Raw genomic sequence first — 14926 nt, 5'->3', positions numbered from 1 at the left:
ATTATTATGCAAACTCCACACTTTTTTTTTTTTAAATCTTCACCTAAGGATATTTTTCCGTTGATTTTTAGAGAGAGTAGAAGAGAGAGGGAAAGACAGAGAGAAATATCAATGTGAGAGAAACACATTGATTAGCTGCCTCCTGCAGGTGCCTTGACCAGGGCCCAGGCAGGTGAGGAGCCTGCAACTGAGGTACATGCCCTTGACAGGAATCAAATCCGGGACCCTTCGGTTTGCAGGCCAATGCTCTATGCACTGAGCCAAACCAGCTAGGGCCACACTTTTTTTTTTTTTTTTCAGGTAGAGCCACACTTTTAATTGCATAACTTTAGGATATTTTGATTTCTGATAAGGCAAATCACTTCTCCTCTTTCAATTTTTCTCTTGATTATTCTCATACATTTACTCTTTTTGATGAACTTTACATTTTCAAATTACATTTTCAAGTACTGAAAAAAATCCCAATAAGTTTTGTAAAACTTTACAGATTGATTTGAGAAGGGACATCTTTACAAAATGTCTGCCTCTCCAAGAGCATGGTTGTTCAGACCTATTTACAAACACTCCGTTTTGTCTACGCCCTGGCCATCTCAGCCGTCTCCTTTTCAGACTCCTCCTTGGCTCTCTCTGGGGCCAGGAGGCCAGCAGCAGGGGCTTGTCCAAGTCTTCTTGTCCCCAGGAGGCTCATGGGGACCTTCTCTTTTGCCATTTTTGCCCTGTTTAGTACTGGTTTTCTAAGAACTGTGTTCCGCTGCAAACCACCGTGGCAAAGCCCACCATGATCTCCTCTGGTTTCTCTTTTTTAAAAATACATTTTTATTGATTTCAGAGAGAAAGGGAGAGGGAGAGAGATAGACACATCAATGATGAGAGAGAATCATTGATTGGCTGCCTCCTGCACGCCCCCTACTGGGGATCAAGCCCACAACCCCTGCATGTGCCTTTGACCAGAATCGAAGCTGGGACCCTTTAGTCCGCAGGCCAATGCTCTATCCACTGAGCCAAACCAGCTAGGGTGATTTCTGGTCTCTCTGCTTCCACTTTTGCCTCCTCTGGCTCATTCTCCACGCTGGGCCCAGTGTAATCTCTCTAGTAAAGTCCCTGTGGTCCCCTCCTGGAAACCCCATAGTGATTCCCTGTTCTATTAGTTACTTATTGCTGCTGTAACAAATTACTACAAACGTAATGCCTTAAAACAATGCTTACTTCTTGTCCGGAAGTCAGAAGTCCAAAATCAGTCTTGCTGGGATAGAATCAAGGTGTCAATAGGGCTGCATTCCTTTCCGGGGGCTCTGCGAGAGGATACGTTTCCCTCCGTTTCCACCTTCTAGAGGCTGCCTGCATTTCTTGACTCATGGTCCCTTCCTTCATCTTCAAAGACAGCAACTGCATCGCTCTGACCCCTGCTTCTGTTGTCATACCTCCTTCTCTGGCTCTGGTCCCCCTGCCTCCCCCTGGTAAGTATGATCATAAGAATCACCCCTGTGATTCTACTGGGCTCACCCAGATAATCCAGGATCCTATCCCACCTCAAAGCTCTTAACTTAACCGCATCTGCAACTTTCCTTTTGCCACGTGAGGTACCATATTCATAGGTTCCAGGGATTAGGATGTGGACATTACTCCGCCTACCACAGCCATGGCCTTGCTGGCCCATCAGTGACCTGCCCCACTGGTCCTCTGCTTAAGCCAGTTCTACTCTCTCCTTTGAACTCCCTGCTCCAGCCACATGAACTTTTAATTTCTGAAACCTGCCCTTTCTGCTCCTCCAGTCCTGGTCTAGGCTGACTCTGCTGCCTGGCAAACCTTTCCCCGCCTCTTCACCTGACTAACTCCCACTCATCTGCAGCCTTGGCTTTTTCTGGAAGCTTCCGACAACCTCTTCTACTCCTTGCATGTTCTTCCAGACTTTGTTAGAGGCTGCGGTGCCATCCTCCATGGTTCCTGGCCCCAAAATACTATTGTTTGTTTGGTTCTCTTCTCTTCCACATGTAAGCTCTCAGAGGGCAGAGGTGAGTGATAAGGGCAGCTCCGCACTTGGCACCGAAGAGGGAACTTAAACTCCTTGCCGAATGAATGTAATTTCACAATAGAATGCAAGTAGTCTTATTCCATAGGTGTCATCTTAAAAGCGTTCTTCATTCAGTCAATGAGCACTGACTTTGTAAGTACTGAGCCATGGGGGCTAAAATAAGGGGAAAACATTTGAATGTTACGGTTGGAGTGGTATGATCATAAGGACCCGAATAACCATCTTCCCCTTCAGGGAAATGGACTTGGAGGTCAGCGAGCCAGTAGACTTCAGTAATGGAGATCACCAGCATCTGGTCCGGAAAGCAGGAGACGATAGCACCCAGCCCGAATCTAAAGAGACCAAGGCAGCACCACCTTCATCTGAGCCCAAGCAAACACATAAGAAACCAAAGCCAAAGACCGACCAGCGAGCTGATTTCTACGTGGTGGAAATTTCAGATGAGACTACCCCTGAAGAGAGCAATGCTGAAGCCAGCCCATTCTCAGAAGCATCTGTCCGCAGAGGTGAGAACAAAGACATTTCCTCTCTGGGAGAGAAAAAGCAAATGTTCTCTTAAAATGTTTCCAAAGAAAGATTGAATTTTGCTTTTAGTTTTTCCCAGCCAGGCTTTTCCATGAAACATGGGGTAGGGATGCTGTGCATAGACCACCCCCAAGTTGTCCAGAGCAGTCAGAAAATCCTAGTAAACATATTGTAGTAAAAAGCGTGTGGTTTCCTTAGGAATTATGAATTAGTCACTGATGGTCGAATGTCCTTACCTGTATACAATGTGAATACCATAGTATTGGCTTCAGTTTTAAAGAATATGAACTCAACGCCTTCGATATTAATTCTGTACAGGAAGTACATTTAGCTGTGAGTAAAGAAACGTAAAAACGGTGGCTTAGTAAATAAATGAGAAGTATTTTTCTTTCATGAAATATGAAGTTCAAGGGTAAAAAATTCAAGGCAAATGCCACAGGTCCCCGTGACCCCTTTGCCACCGTGAGGCCTTGTTAGGGCCTGGACAGGTTGAGCTTGAATGTCGTTGCTGGCCCTCGCCCTCCTTGTGGCTGGAGAGATGCCTTTTGGAGCTCTATCTAGCCTTCCAGGTAGGGAAAGAGGAAAAAAAAAGAAGAAGAAGAAGAAGAAAAAGAAAGAAAGAGACCACGCTGGTCTGCCGCCCTCACAGCACCAGGGCTGCCATGGATGGATAGATGCCCCGAGTGTCCTCCAGATCTGACCTCTGTTCAGAGGCTTTCCCAGAACCACACCCAGGAGTTTCCAACTCACGTCATGGACTCCACCTGGCCCACATGACCACCTCCCTCTGCAGTTTTTCAGTTGGGTCCATTGCCACCTGTATTGCCACTTGTACCGCCACCAGTTACAAGATCTGGGCTAGATAGTGAGGTAATGGGGGAGAACAGACGTCCCTGGGCAGCCAGCCACCGCTGCCACGGGTGCCAGTCTTTTCTCCCTGGGGTTGCGCAAGGGGAAGGTCACTGCAGTTAGCCCATCCGGCCCTGTAACTGAAGTGGCTATGGATCTGTTTTTGTTCATCAGTTTATGTTCATTATATTCCACAAATGAGTGAGATCATGTGATATTCCTCTTTCTCTGACTGGCTCATTTTGCTTAGCATAATGCTCTCCAGTTCCATCCATGCTGTTGCAGACCATACATTCTCAACAATTATTTCTGGACTTTCAATTCTATTCCATCATCTGCACGTCTAGTCTCATGAGGCGGGCCATTTAATACTCATTCTCTCACAGATCCCGATACATAGTCGATGTGACTGTTTTAGTGTAGGCAGCGCACATTTGGGTAAATACGTTCTGGTGTTTTCATTAAGATCGCTCAGGCCCATTTTGCCGCAGTCACACCTCCTATGCTCAGAATCAACCCGGCAAAAGGACACAGTTGTGATCCTCTAAGTCAGTGGTTCTCAACCTTCTGGCCCTTTAAATACAGTTCCTCATGTTGTGACCCCAACCATAAAATTATTTTCGTTGCTACTTCGTACCTGTCATGTTGCTACTGTCATGAATCGTAATGTAAATATCTGATAGGCAGGATGGTCTTAGGCGACCCCTGTGAAAGGGTCCTTCGACCGCCAAAGGGGTCGCGACCCACAGGTTGAGAACCGCTGCTAAATCAACTTTAAGCAGCATTCCTTTTTTTGCTTTTACAACTGGCATAAAACCACCAAAAGGTAACTTGTCGTTGCCAGCACCCCTCAGAGGCCCCAGGAACCGCTGCGCAGCAGGAAGCAGGCAACAGAGAGGCCTGGGCGCTGTGCCGCGGGAGGCCCCTCGTGGGGGCTCCTTGGTCCGGCTCACAATCCGTCAGGTTACCTAGTTTCTGCTCAGGTAGCCGGGAAGGGAATGGCTCACGGCAGGTGGGGGGAGAGAAACGTGGTGGAAAAACTGCCAACGCCCCGCAGCCCAAGGCCACGGCCACGCCCCAGGGGGACGCGCCCACCCTGCCAGCCTTCCTGCAGGCTTCTCTGGTCTCCGTTTTGCCCACGGGTGTGGCTGGACCCCCCTGGGCCTTTCAGATCACTCTGGGGCCCGAGAGGACAGGGTGTGCCCAGAGGGAACTCCATTCCCGAGTTTGCCTTTGAAATGTTGGGGCTTCCATGCACACACCCTCAGCCCTCCAATGAGACACTCAGACGGGCCTGCAGAGCTGTCCTTCAGTCGCTCGGTCAAAACCAGCGCTCCTCTCCTAGCCTCCAACAGCCAGAGGAAACATTTCTTTAGCTGAGTGTCAAAGATAGGTCATTGCACTTCTATCACTGCTTTTGAAGATTACATCACAAAAATAGCGTTTCTGTCTCCTCAGGTTTCATTGTAAAAGTGTTCCTCCTCCTGTCTGCTCAGCTGGTGATCACTGGGGCAATCATCTCTGTATTTATTTTCTGGTAAGTCTCCTCTGCCGATGCTAATGGGACGCTGAGTGGTTCCCCTCTGTCACTGGCAGTCCTTTAGAGTTTCCCCCTTCTCGTGAGATGGTTTTAATTCTACTTAAGTATTACATTAGTTAGCAAAATTAAGTACTTCTTGAGTAAAACTATTGATTTTTTTTTTTTTAACCAGGCTAGGTTTAAAAAACTGGGTGCACAAGAATCCCTGGTTCACCTATGCAATCTTGTAAGTATTATTGGATTTAATAAAAAGTGTTTTTTTTTTCTACTAGCTATTGATCAAGGTTCTTCATTTAAAAATTAAGCAGAGATGTTCTCTTTTTTATAGCTATTTCTTTTTCTCTATCATTTTTAATACCCTCCCACACCCTCCTCCATCTCTACTCACACCCATACTCCCTACAGATATAACATTCTTGAAATGACCAAATTATAGACATGGAAAACAAGCAAGTTGGTGGTTGCCAGAATTAGGTGTGTGTGTGTGTGTGTGTGTGTGTGTTACCATAAAGGGATAGCACAGGGAGACCTTTGTTAATGTTTTAATGATGGGATAGTTTCACGTCTTGATTGTGGTGCTGGTTACATGTATCTGCACATAGATTTATGCCACAGTCCTATGCAGAGCGCTATATACCCACACTGTACAGTGTCAAATTACTGGCTCTGGCATTAGTATTATAGACTATAAATAATGTGAGATGGAACCATTAAGGGAAACGAAGTAAAGGGTGCCTCTCTGCCTCTCGGCAACTTCCAATGAATTCACAATTATTTCAAAATAAAAAAAAAATGTTAAAAGAGCTCACAAACTACCTGTGGATAGCAATGAGAAAAGCCAGTTTTAAAAGTTAAAAAAAAAAAAAGAGGTAAAGATGATAATCCACACTTTGGTTAACTTTATGAAACTTATTATCAGGTATTAATATATAATGACATCTCTGTCTCTATTCACCTGTGTCACGTGATATGGTCATTGGACGCAAATGACACCTGATTTTAAACGGTCCGCAGCCCCGCATTCTTCGCGGTGCTCATCGTGCTCGCCTGCTGTGAGAAGCTCCGCCGTCAGGTGCCTGCGAACTACCTTCTCCTGGGATTGTTTGTAAGTGAAGCCTGGCGGCCCCTTTGCGGCGTGCTGTGGCCGCATTATTGAAGTCGTGCCTTGTCCACGGGAAATCTCCCCGTGGCACACTGCAGGTGGACGTCGCCTGTGCGGCCTTCTCTGCGCTGGCTCCGTTCCAGCGACGCGTAAACTTGCTTCTGGGATCGTGTCCACACCCGCTTAGTAAACTGGGAAACTCGGGGGCCCGGGCCCCTCCCTGGAGGCCACCGGGGGGACCCACGCCCACCCGGGGCTGCGTTTCAGGAAAAGTTAACCCGTCCCTGGACCCTTGCCCGGCGCCACACACAGACTTTGCTATGGAGAGTGGGTTCCACATTTAGTTCCCAAACTCATGTACATGGCATGTCATTTTCTTTATTTTTGTAAAACTTATTTCAAGTCTCACTGGGAGCTGAAACCAGCTCAGCTCAGGTTCCTCCTATTCTCCGAATTTCAGTCCAGGAGGCCCTTCCCAGTTCCCAAGAGCGGGGTCCGGCGCTGGGCGGCGAGGGGTGTTTGCCCTCCGCTCCGTGGCTCTTCTCCTTTATCCGTGGTCTTGTTCTGCTCTCACCAGCGCCACCTTGTGGGCGTCCGCTCGCCAGGCCTCGCCACGTGGGCCCTCTGTGGCTCAGCGCCGCTCTGGCCTCAGAAACCTGGTGGCACCTTTTCTGGCCGCCAGTTCCTGTCTGTGCTGCCCACGGGGACCCAGAACCGGCTCAGTGTGTTGGCAAGTGATTCTTTCGGGGAGAGCTGGCGTGTCCTCCCAAGCACTGTTGACCACCCTTCCATGTTGGAAGACTCATTTACCAATTGATTGATTCCTCATCTGGTTCCATATGGGAGCTTATAAAAATATCCACAGTATAAATGAAGATTAAGTTGGTGGAGATCATTTTAAACTAGCAAAATTTTCACAAAGGTAATGGCGAATTTGTTTCCAGTTACTCATCCAATAAAGAATGAATTTGGTAAACTAAAAAAATGTAAAATATATATGGAGGAATATGATTGGGGGGAAAATAAGGGTAAAAGATTAAAGCCAGTGGTTAGATTAGTACACAAACTGCAGTCCTATGCACTTGAATGTTGAGCCTAGATTCGAATCTGCGCCACCTGGTGGTCAAAGTGAGCAAAGACACATGACCAAAGCGGGGACATCCCTACTGTGCTGAGCGCCCAGTGTGATTTCTATGTCGGAGAGAATAGCTTCTTCCCCAGGCTGGAGAAGACGGACCCTCTGGTGCCCACATTTGGGCATTTTCTCAACAGCCAGAGCGTTGAAGGGATTTTTTTTTAGCTGGTGTGGATCCCTTGTTCATTGGCCAGTTGAGCAAGTGGGTCTCCCTGTTCCTGCACAGACCACACTCAGGAAGTGGTGGGGGCTAAAAGCCAAATAGAAAGATACTGAGAATCCTGGAGCAGAGGCCAGTGATGGGGATGATGGTGGTGGTGGTGTGGGTGGGTGAGTGTGTGTGTGTTGGGGGGAGGGGGTGAGTATTTTTCCAGAAATTTTGAATTTTTAAGACTTTTCAATGGTTTTGATTTTTTAAATTGTTACAAGAAGAGATCAAAGCTATTGGTCTTAAAGGAAACTCTCATTTTTGAAGTTTTGCTGTTTATTCCACAGCAGGGAAAGCTTAAGAGAAGGAATATTCTAGATGGGTAAGAATTCGTTTTATTTCCCAGACTTTATGTCTTGCCCAAGTGTTAGGAACTGCACAGAGAAAACCATTTCAGAAAAGGACCCGAGGGAAGAAAGGAAAACACTCGCACCCTGAAGACTGCTCTTGCCCCTGGAACTGTGGCCCCTGAGCCATGGGGCAAGTTCGACTTCTAAGGCCTCTTGTTACTCACTGTCCTGCCCTTGGGAAAACTGAAGGGGGGTTTCCGGCTTGAAATGGTTCCCCTCCTTCCTCCCACCCCCTCCTCCCCCTCCTCTCTCTTTCTTGCTCTCTCTTCCATGTGCTCCTGAAGATGGAGAAATGTGAAACAATTGAGCAAGTAGAAGAAAATTAACCTTGAAAGGAAGGTCAGAGACAAGCAAGCACCTTATTAAAGGACCGTGCGTATGTAGGATACACATGGTACAGTGGGGCCTTGACTTACGAGTTTAATTCGTTCCGAGACCGAGCTTGTTAAGGAGCTCGTTAACTCAAATTACTCTGACAACTCAAAGCAAAAAATCGGTGGAGAGACAGCTGGTATCTCAAAAACCTCGTTAGTCGGGACACTCGTAAGTCAAGGCCCCACTGTATTTAACCTTTTCCTTTTGACATCTAGTGAAAACAAAGACAGCTTACTTGTAGGCTGAGCACAGTAGGCCCTTCCTCACCCGGTCTGGGCCGTGGAGAGGCAGTTGGGGGTTCCCAGGAGCCCGCTTCTTTTGCAGTCTTTCATCCCGGACGGCGTCCGCCCACGGGGATGGCTGAGGCTGCGGCTGGGACTCCAACAGGAGCATTCCTGGCAGTGCTTTGGATTAGAGTCCAGGCCTCAGCCCCAGGAACCCCAGTCCAGACAGCAAGTGGGATCCCCGGTACTCACCCCGGAGGACTCCCCTTCTTCTCCTACCACCAGAGTGGCAGGAATGTAAAACCGGACAACCAACAGGCCTGGGCTGCTGGTTACTACTTGAGCCGATGAAGCAGAGACAGGGTTGAATCCTGTATGAGCGTTTATGCCAATGCCACCGGCAGTATGGGAGAGCGGCAGGTCATCCGCAAAATCTGCTCTCCCCTCCCCATCGGCCAGCTGCTCCTATGGGGCAGAAGGACACAGATACATGGGAAAGTAAGAATGACACGCATGGGGAGTGGGCAGCTCTCTCAGGTCAGCCCGCTGTCCTGGAGCCTGACATCCTCCTGAGTGGCTGTCTGCTGGCTCTCAGCAGCGGCCCCTGGGCACCCTGCAGCCTGATGCAGCCCCAATACAGCTCTGCTCCGAGCCCTGGCCGGGCCCCTGCAGGTGCAGCTCATGCTCTGTAAATAGTGCCTCACACCACCCCTCTCACTGAGGAGGCCTCATGCCTCAGCCCGCCCCTAGGCTTGAAGAAGTGTTTTATTCTCACCCAAGCACCACGGGAAAGGTCGGTACTGAAACGGTTGGTGAAGCTGCAGTAGAAATAGCATATCCTGCTCGGATAAAATGTTACGATTCTGTGTGGATGGCCCCAGTTGATTAGTGATAATATGGTCTGCAGGTAAACCCTTTACGTTGGTTTCCACATTCCTAATCAATACATATTTACTTCACTAAATATGTTGAAAGTTGCTATTGTGTCCTAAAATTCTTTTTCTAATAAAAGAATTTTCTCTTGCTAGTCTTAGGGAGAATGTTTAATTGTACTGTTTATTTTTTTATAACCATTTGCCCTGTAGCTTGTGCGCTAGGGTTGTGGGTATTCCCACTTGCTCCCTAGACCCTGCCAACGAGCACCCCCCCCCCACCCCCTCCAGTCCTCGCCCCTGCTGCCGGCCTCGGGATCAGCCTTCTGATGGATTGTGCGTTTTGTTTGCAGACAATTTTGCAAGGTCTGATGCTGGGAGCCGTGTCAGTGTAAGTCAGCGATACACGTTTTCCTTTCTGCATGTGCTTTTCCTCGATTGTATGTGAACAATAACTGCAGTCTCTGGTTTCAGTTTCTATGAGGCCGATGAGGTGTTATGGGCCATAGGGGCAACCGCTCTGGTGACGTTATCGCTCACTTTATTTGCCCTCCAAACAAAAGTAGGTATCACTGAAACAGATTTCTGCCATAAGGGCGTGCGGGACATGCTCCTCCCCCCTCCACTCTCCTCTCTGCTGTCCTGTGGCCTCCTCTCCTTGGGGCTTTGGGCTTTCCCAGGAACCACATTGAAAAAGTAAAAAGAAGTAAGGTGAAATTAATCTGAATAACATCTTTCACTTAACCCAATGTACGTGAAGCATTGTCATTTCAACAAGTAATCAACATGACAAAAATATGAATGAGCTAGCCTACATTCTCTTTTTTGAATTAATATTCAAACCCCGTGTGTGTTTTGTACTGATAGCGCATCTCAGCTTGGAGTAGCCCCAGGTGTGGGAAGCACACCTGTGGACAAGCTCTCAGCAGCATGTCACCTGGGGAGCTTGTTGAACCACAGCTTGCTGGCTCCACCCCCGGACACGCAGAGCCGGAAGGTCAATCTGCATCCCAGGTGGTGCCCCTGCTGCTGGGCTGAGGACCACACGAGGTGATGCGGGACTTCAGAGTACATTTCCTGGGTATGTGAAAGGTAGGGAGTGAGGGCAGAACTAGAGGAACTAGGAGAAAGCTCTTGCAAGAAAATGTCTCGGATTCAAGGACCTTCTTTTGCTGTACAATCCCAGATTTCTCAGGCCAGAAGATTAATATTCCCCTTTCTTTAAAAGAAATTTTAATCTCCCTCCCTCGGCTGATTTGGCCACTGATTTATAAAGGCAAAACCAAAAAGCATGTTGATAAATTTCAAAATTACAAAAGAATCATTAATAGTAGTTTTTGAAAGTTTAGTATATGTATATATTTTTTTTTATTCAAAGGTATGCATACAAATGTGAAAAGGGCACCCAGGTAATTAACCTCTAGGTCTATTTTATTTCATGAATGTAGTCTATGCTCACACTTTGAAGATATGGGTAATTATGAGCATAATTATGAGCATGCTACACATACACATTTACATCCTGCTCATTCAATGACCTTTTCATTAGGGAACATTTTGTAGAAATACAAAAATAGAGCGGCAAAACGAACTCCCATGTGCCCACCGCCAGCTTCAAAAACCATCCCCTCGCGGTTCCTGTGATTTCCCCACAGCCCGCCCTCCGCTCCCGCCAGCAGCAAGTCCCAGGCAGCAGGACCCTTCATGTCTTGTTGTCAGTGGTTGGGCTGATGGGTTTCCCTGGTTCTCCAAACTGGCCTGGTACATTATTAGCCAACGGGCCAGTTTCTGTCTGCAGGGTATGAGGCGCATCCTCATCCTCCCGGAATTCCGTGGAGGCGGTGACTGAGCTGTGCCTGGTGTTGTGTTTCCCCAGCTGGACTTCACCCTGCTCAATGAAGTGCTGTTCGTCTTGCTGGTCGTGCTTTTAATCTACGGAATCCTCTTAATCTTCATACGGTCATACGTAAGTGGGCCTCCCCCGGAGGACCGTTAGGGATCCGGGTGAGGGGCTGGTGGTGTCAGGATGGAGCCTCTGAGAGGCAGAGCCGAGATGGGAGTGGGGGGACTTTCCTGGGAGAAATGTCTGCGAGAGAGGAGTGGGGGAGCGACGAAGGCTGGTAGAGCCGTCCGACCTCGAGGGCCAATGCGACCCCAGGTGAGGGACCGGAAGGGGGTCCGTGGGAGCATTCTGGACGATGAAAGGCTCAGCAAGGCCACCAGCAAGTCCCGGAGGTAACGTCCACGTCCCAGCACAGTGGTCCCGTGTCTCCCACCAACTGAGAAGTGGAGCATGGCCCAGGAGCCGGCTGCAGTGGCCCTGGGGCAGTAGGACTGTGAGGCCAGTCCCAGGGGCTGGCCAGGTGGTTGGGTCCCAGGGACAGGAGGTCTGGGCCATGACGGTGGAGCTCCTCCCCTGGACTACCGCCGTCCTTCCCTAGGAGGAGTGTGGGTGGGCCCGCGCACAGGGTAGATCAGACTGCTTGTGCTGCTTGTTTGAAGTGATGGAAGTGGAGATGGGCTCCGTAGGACTTTTCCAACAGCAGCTAGAGGAGGCTCCTATTTTTTTCTTTATTCCCTTTTTTGTTTAATCTATTCACTGACTTCTCACAGGTATCAGACATAGGCCCACGTGTTTGTCATATAGGCATCCAATTCAGTTCTCACAACATTCCTGAAAAATACACATCTCATCTATTTTATAGATAAGAAGACAGGTTCAGAGACATTAAATAATTCATCCTGGGAGCAGGAGGGATCAAAGCCAGATATGACTTTCTTAAAATTGGGTCCTTATCTAACAGCAGTGACCTAAGTGCGCCCTTTTGTTATTTCAAATCTTGTTCTTAATATTCAGTTGTCTCCTTTCTTCTTGCAGTGGTTGCATCTGTTGTATGCTGCGCTCGGAACTATGCTCTTCTCATTTGTAAGTCCCATTTCTCCTTCTCTTGGCAGAGTAGGGTACATGCATGGAAGGGGCCACCTTAGCCCTTGTGCTAAGCGTGGAGTCAAGTAGAGTCAGTGATTCACTGGAAAGCACTCCTGGAGACTTGCTGCTGCTGCTCCACCCCCCCCCTCCTCCTCCCTCTCCTCTTCCTTCCTCTCCTCCTCCTCCCTCTGCTCCTCCTCCCCCTTTTATAAGGATGATTTTTTAGAGCACTTTTAAGTTCAGAGCAAAATCAAGAGGAAGATACGGAGATTCCCATATGCCCCTGCCCACACATGCACAGCCTCCCCTATTATTAACTATACTCACTGGAGAGGTACATGTGTTACACTGATGAACCTACATTGAGGTGTCAATATCACCCGAACCCCACAGTTTGCATTAGGCTCACTGTGGGTGTACATTCTATGCATTTGGAAAAATGGGTAATAAACGACATGTCCCATCGTTATGGCATCATACAGAGTGTTTTCACTGCCCTGAATACCCCACGCTCTGCCTGCTCACTCCTCCCCTGGCTCCAGCCCTTGGCAACCACTGACCTTTTCACTGTTTCCCAGTTTTGCCTTTTCCAGAAGTCATATGGTTGCAATCAGACAGTATGTAGCTTTTCCAGACTGGCTTCTCTCACCTAGTAATGTGCACTTTTAAGGTTCCTCTGTGTCTTTTCATGGCTTGAGAGCTCATTTCGGTCTGGATGTATCACAGTTTATGTATTCAGCCACCTACTGAAGGACATCTTGGTTGCTTCCAAGTTTTGGCAGTGTTGCATGAAGCTGCTCTAAACATCCTCGTGCAGGTTTTTTTGTGAACATAAATTTCCAACTGCTTTGGGTAAATACCAAGGAGTGTGACTGCTGGATCACATGGTAAAAGTAGAAACCTTCTCCCAGAGTTGCTGGAATCACAAAGGGAGCGGGGAGGGGGAGTGGAGGGAAGGGCCCAGTGGTCCAGGCCGGCGTCTGCTTTAGCATCCCCCCAGCCTAGGGTTTGACTCCCTTCTCTTCCACTCTGATCACTCACATGACCTTCCCTCATTCTATTTTGGAAATACCGACATCACCACAAAGCTCCAGGAATTCAGAATTATTGCTGTGTGTGAATCTAAATGCTGGGAACCATTTTATTTTCATTCTTTGTTCAGTGAGAACACAGGGCATTTTGTAGTATCACTGTGTCCAATATGCCCACCTGGCCCATCTCGTTGACTAAAGTCACAAGGCTACTGGACTGGAAAAGCAAAGGAAGGACAAAGCATTTGCCTTAATGGAGTGCAAACGTGAATGTTGTAAATGGCTGAGGCTGTATAACAACATATATAGCCACAAGCCGACTTTCCGCAGTCATGTGTATCGATGCTAACTTTCCCAGATGGTTTAGGACAGTTATTGGATAGGAATGAACAGTTCAAGTAGCTCATTTTTCTTTCTTTACTTTAAGTACTTGGTGATGGATGTGCAGCTGTTGATGGGGAGCCATCATGTGCAGCTGGACCCTGAAGAGTATGTGTTTGCTGCTCTGAACATCTACTTGGATATAATCAACCTTTTTATTTTTATTTTGCAATTGATTGGACGGTAGGCCCATGGCCAAGGCTAGCTTGTGCTGACCAGAGGGGAGGAGGGCCATCTGCGAAGTGCTGCCAGGCTCAGACATGCAGAGGTGGCCATCTCATAAGCCCTGCGATTAAAAGAAATATTTTAGAGCACTTATTTTTTTTTTTCAAATGAAAGCAAACATTCAGTTGATGGTAGCTTTAACTTGTTATATATTTTAAGTTCCATTGTCACGTTGCAAAACTTCCTGTGGGACATGCCTGTTATTTTGTTGACATTTTCCTGGCACTTAGTTAAAGCTGTAAACATCTCTCTCTATGAATAAAATTGATTACAGAACCCTATATTTACTCCATTCTCTTCTCTTGATTTGGACATTCTATGGGAATATTTCTGCACAGTCTGACTTTAAGTGTAAGGTAAGCCAAAGTATTCCGCCTTTCTCCTGGATTCCAGAGGCAGGCTGAAGAGGACGGTATCTTCCCGGAAGGGGATGGAGAGGATTCATGAAGTTAATGTACACGAAAGGCTGGAGAGCACTGCGTCACCTGCCAGCGTCGCTGTCCCACCTACACATCTGGGCTTAACTCAGAGACCACCTCCACTGCTTGTCTGGGACAACTGGCCTCCTTTGAGGTCCCATAATATTATCAAATTTTCAATTTTAATTGTGATAAAATACACATAACAAAATTTACTGTCTTAACCATTTTTAAGTGTATAGTTCAATAGCAGTAAGTATATTCACATTATTGTGCAACCAATCTCCAGAACTTTTTCACCTTGCAAAACTGAAACTCCATCCCCATTAAACAAGAAACCATGTATTTTGCACTGACTTATTTATTCACACACCTCTTATAACCCGTTTGGTTTGTCCCTGAGGGACACAGACGGACGGATCTTTACAGCATGGGTGAACTGTGCAGCGGGGAGGATGGGGAGACTAGATGGACTCTTCTGGTCTCTAGAATTAGTCACAAGAGCTCGACTTCTAGACAAAACTCAACTTACAGATCTCAAGTAGGACATTTGAAATATAAGCACTATAGTCACACACACCTGACTACTTGATTATCTGTCATTCCAGATTAGCCCTATCTCCACAACTTTGGTAAAGCTTCTCATTGTGTTTATAATCTCATTGCTACCAGCAAAGTCCTGAAGTTGGGGGTAACCTCTGAAATGTGAGCATGAAGAAGAGAAAGGGA

General features: G+C 47.5%; 1 protein-coding gene across 1 annotated transcript in view; it reads left to right on the top strand.

Annotated features, from left to right (window-relative positions):
* The window catches only part of LOC308527026 (protein lifeguard 1-like), a 27593-nt gene extending 12667 nt beyond the window's left edge, over positions 1-14926 (top strand). The window contains exons 2-10 of the mRNA XM_081102342.1: positions 2267-2538; positions 4865-4943; positions 5119-5172; positions 5961-6051; positions 9566-9603; positions 9687-9774; positions 11089-11178; positions 12091-12138; positions 13600-14926. Of these exons, the coding sequence (XP_080958468.1) occupies positions 2271-2538; positions 4865-4943; positions 5119-5172; positions 5961-6051; positions 9566-9603; positions 9687-9774; positions 11089-11178; positions 12091-12138; positions 13600-13740 (897 nt within the window). The 5' untranslated portion in view covers positions 2267-2270 and the 3' untranslated portion in view covers positions 13741-14926. The remainder of the gene's footprint in view (positions 1-2266; positions 2539-4864; positions 4944-5118; positions 5173-5960; positions 6052-9565; positions 9604-9686; positions 9775-11088; positions 11179-12090; positions 12139-13599) is intronic.

Source organism: Myotis nattereri, assembly GCF_964212035.1.
Source record: "Myotis nattereri genome assembly, chromosome: 11".
Taxonomy (NCBI): domain Eukaryota; kingdom Metazoa; phylum Chordata; class Mammalia; order Chiroptera; family Vespertilionidae; genus Myotis; species Myotis nattereri.
The sequence above is the reverse complement of the archived record's forward strand: the minus strand, read 5'-3'. Positions and strand labels throughout refer to the sequence as shown.